The sequence below is a fragment of the Oryza sativa genome, chromosome 6 (assembly GCF_034140825.1).
Source record: "Oryza sativa Japonica Group chromosome 6, ASM3414082v1".
NCBI lineage: Eukaryota > Viridiplantae > Streptophyta > Magnoliopsida > Poales > Poaceae > Oryza > Oryza sativa.
The window spans coordinates 30,180,951-30,184,951 of NC_089040.1; the positions used below are offsets into that span (position 1 = coordinate 30,180,951).

Sequence of the window (4,001 nt, forward strand, 5' to 3'; positions counted from 1 at the left end):
TTAAACAATTTCTTCGGACGATTTATTTTATGAATTTAGAGCAAGGGAGGGGTACTTCAGGGCGTGACATCTCCTCTATGGGAAGGGCCATTTATTATCTCTGAAGTCACCCGGCCAGGTTCTTATCGACTCAAGCGCGAAGACGGTACTCTTGTCGACAACTCTTGGAACATTGAACATCTTCGTCGTTTCTACGCTTAAGTTTATCATTGTACTTCCCTATCTTGACTGTCAACATCAAGTTTTCTTCTTGCCGTTGTCAGTCGGGGGCTATCATCATAATAATGGAGTGTGATTTTTTATCAATTTAATTTGCTTACTTGGTATATCATTGCCTTGTTTGATTTTTTCTACTTAGTCTGCGAGGACTGAAAGTTTTTAATAGCTTCTTTGGGTTTTAGGCTCAACAAAGCTTGATAAAAGCTTTTAAGAAATCAAAGACTTGGCTAGAACTATCAAGCACAGCATAAATACACCAGTATTGTACAAATTGAGCCTCCATTTGCTACATTTACACTCAGTCAGAATCAGTCCTTTCATCATCAGAGTTATTATTGCTCGGCTGAAGGTCGTTGTTTCGGAATTGCTCTACAACATCACTTGCAATCTTGTCAGCCGCACTTTGAGCATTACTGATAAGATCAAGAGCAGCTTCTTCGCTTGTCCCGTCTGCAAAGCCATCAATGGCGTCAATTTCAATCCTCGGGTACAAGGATTTGGTCATCGCCAATGCCATACTAGCTCCCATACTTCCAGCTTTCTTGATATTCTTGAAGTATACATCCGGTGCTACTCTCAGCTTGTCAAAGATTTCGGTTGCGTCAAGTGCACTCGGACCACTGTCATTAAGGAACATAGCTTGGACAAGTGGTGTGGCGACATTGGCGACTTCGTCTCTTGCTCCTTCAAGCTTCTTGATCTTACCAACCAGGACATCAAACTGAGCTTGAGATTTGATTTTACGGTCTACAAAACACATTTATAATAAGAATTTGCTGCATTAAAGAGAGGAAAGTTCAAATTGTCAGCTGGCAGTACCTTCAACCTCCTTCAAGGCTGAGTCCCTTTGCACAGCTAGTTCTACTTTGTCTCTTTTCAAGGCTTCAATCTGTTTCTCCATTTGTGCCATCCTGGTAGCTTGTGCTGTTTGAAATCCAAATATTTGAGGATACAGTTATGACAGCATAAATCAATGGAATAGATCTGGAAGGTTACCTTTTGATGAACCACTTAGCTCGAAGTTTGAATCCTGGAGCTGGGCAATTCGGTCCCTTAACTCCTTCTCTGTCTTTTTAGCATACTCCTTGGCCTCATGCAGTTGGTCCCTAACTGCTTCAAGAGTTCCCAAATGAGGAACCAGCTTTTCCAAAGTTGTAGTCTTGGCCTCATTGCGAAGATGGATTCTCTGCATGATGGATCATGGTTCAGTTCTGCTAAAGAGAGAACAAAGTTATTAAAGGCAGTCACCCGGAAGATTTACATTCACAATGCGAGTGGCTTCTCCAAGTGCTTTCTTCAGCTGGCACACTTCCTCATCTTCTTTTTGACGATTTATAACAATGCCGGCAACTTGCGAGTTCTCGTCCCACCATTTGAGCAAGATAGGAGGACGGGAGTCATCAGCCGCCTTTATGCGAGGAATTGTTTCTTCGTCATCGCCTAGTGTTCCTGATGTATTTCCAAGACATTAGACGAGTAAGCTGAAGTTATTTAAATCGGCATCACTTGAGAAGATGTGTTACCTGAGGATGTTCCTGGCTGAACATGAGGTGGTCCTTGTTCTTTATTTAGAGACCCAATCATTGAGTCTTTACCAGCCTCTGGTCCTTGGGAAGTTGTCGTTTGCGCTTCAACTTCAGGGATTTCTTCATCGGGACCTACATCCGACTGGTTTCCAGTCGGGGGCTCTTGTGTTGTTGCAGTTTCAGCTGTTGCCGACTGGTCTCCAGTTGGCGGCTGGTCACTCGGATCGGCTTTGTCATCCGAAGCATGGGCGCCAGTCGGCTGGCTTTCGGCAGTCGGCTGGCTTTCGGCAGTCGGCTGGTTTTCGGCAGACGGCTCAGCGTCTTTGGATAAATTTGGCTCTGTCACAGCCGGATCAGGATCTTTTCCAGTTGGATCTATGTCGGACGGTTTCCTGCAAAGTGTCCTTTCGATATTCAGTGTAATTTCTATGAGAGAAGCATATCAAAGGGAGATGGTACCGAGAAGTTTATACCTGGAAGATGTTCTAATCTTTGGCATTTGACGGCCGGCCAGTTTTTTCCTGGGCATGGTATGCTTTGGGAGTTTGTTGGGCGTGCCCTTGTCCCCAGATTTGTTGCTGTCATCGCCCTCGTCGTCATTAAGCACCAGCTTTCTCTTGCGAGGACCTGTCTGACCAGCCGGTTTGGAGGTTTGAGGTTGTGAGTCTGACCTGATTGTCGGCCCTCCACTTCCCTGAATGGTGTGCTGGCGAGGAGATCGGCGCTGAGCAATTGGGGGATCAGATTTCATCAATACGTATTCCTGAATGAGATGCTTCCACAGTTAGCTAACTCAACATGAAGACAAGATACTATTTTGGTCATAAGTTGAAGATTTCAGATACATACCTGCGGAGGCGGATTGAATGCATTATATGGCACAACTGGCAGCTGGTGTGAGTAGCTAACGACAATGGCATTTGAGAAGATTTTATACATTCTCTCCTTCATGATTTTGAAATCCAGAGAGTCTGGTTCTTCGCGATTAGGATCATGCTTGCCGTCAAACTCAAAAGCTGTACGGGATCTTTCTTTAATTGGCGCTAGTCGGCATTTGATGAAATGCCGAGTGATCTGCTCTCCTTGCAAGCCTTGTTTTTTGAGTTTTAACATGCGATCCAACAATTCCAAGGCTTGGGCAGCTTCATCTCCGATTGGAAGAGAGTTCCAAGTATCTTGGTACACCGGGGGAAGACAAGAGTATTCGGGAAGAGCAGGCTCAGGATTCTGAACATAAAACCAGTTCGCATGCCATCCTTTGTTTGAAGTCTTGAAGGGCATTGAGAAGTATTTCTGGCTCAGAGTTCCCCTCAGCTGAAATCCGGCCCCTCCGACTACACATGGCTTACTCTTGTTTGGTTGGGGTTTGAGAAAGAAGATTCGGTGGAACAGGGCCGTCGAAACTAGATTTCGGCAATAATAAAAGGGGGTGGCTATCAAGCTAGGAAAGTGTATGGGTTTGGAGACAAAGGATTTATACAGGTTCAGGCCTTCTTATAAAAGAAGTAATACCCTACTCCTGTCCGGGGATGAATCCGCCGAGTGTGTTATTGATTGTATGATTTGGAGAAAATCCAACAACTGCCCCTAGAGGCGCCCGGACCCCCCTTATATATAGGAAGGAGTCCGGGTTACAAAAGATAATCTATATCCCTAACGGAATACACAGATACAGATTAAATACAGTCGTGACCGACTAAGTCTTAAGTTGTTTCCTTGATATACAAGTCAGGAAACAAACCCAGGATACACATAAGATATTCTATCTATATTCGGTATCCTATATTCAGTCCAAATATCATCGCCGTGTAGATATGGGATATCCATAATCTCCACAGTAGCCCCCGAGACCTTTGCAGTCAATCATCGTAGCCTTCTCAAAGATAATAATCCGAGTGCTTCAAACTTTTCATGCCAAGGCCTGCCGAGTAGCGAAGACAAAGACTGTAAAGGGCGAAAAGATAAAAATATGGTGCATCGAATAGATGCACCTAATTAGGTGTAGCCCCCAACTATGTGATTAGTTAACAAACTAAACATATAGTTGAGAAATCAAATAATAGCACAATTGTGCATCATATGACAAAAGCACACACGGCGCCTAAATAGGCATGCTAGCCGACTGCTTTTTAGCCATAATGAAAAGAGTCCGAGTGGTTTACACTCTAAAAGGTTCACGAATGAACACACTGGACAGGCATCCGAATATAAAACTCTAAAGATTACCCACCAAGTATTATAAAAATTATGGTAATG

General features: G+C 44.0%; 1 protein-coding gene across 1 annotated transcript; it reads right to left on the reverse strand.

Annotated features, from left to right (window-relative positions):
- Nucleotides 1–447: 447 nt before the first annotated feature.
- LOC107281390 (uncharacterized) lies at nt 448–2,553 on the reverse strand. Its single transcript, XM_066311656.1, has 6 exons — nt 2,219–2,553; nt 1,743–2,137; nt 1,481–1,668; nt 1,216–1,405; nt 1,039–1,143; nt 448–966 (listed from the first exon to the last, which is right to left on the reverse strand). Exons 1-6 carry the CDS (start codon nt 2,494–2,496, stop codon nt 518–520), a joined length of 1,605 nt encoding a protein of 534 aa, XP_066167753.1. The 5' UTR covers nt 2,497–2,553; the 3' UTR covers nt 448–517.
- Between the last annotated feature and the right edge of the window lie 1,448 nt (nt 2,554–4,001).

What these genes read in the sequence shown, in the direction of transcription:
- LOC107281390 (XM_066311656.1), bottom strand. Translation starts at nt 2,496, where the DNA reads ATGAAATCTGATCCCCCAATTGCTCAGCGCCGATCTCCTCGCCAGCAC. An exon ending in AAGATTAGAACATCTTCCAG is followed by an intron (nt 2,138 to 2,218) that starts GTATAAACTTCT and finishes GACACTTTGCAG; the next exon opens with GAAACCGTCCGACATAGATC. An exon ending in AAGCCACTCGCATTGTGAAT is followed by an intron (nt 1,406 to 1,480) that starts GTAAATCTTCCG and finishes TCCATCATGCAG; the next exon opens with AGAATCCATCTTCGCAATGA.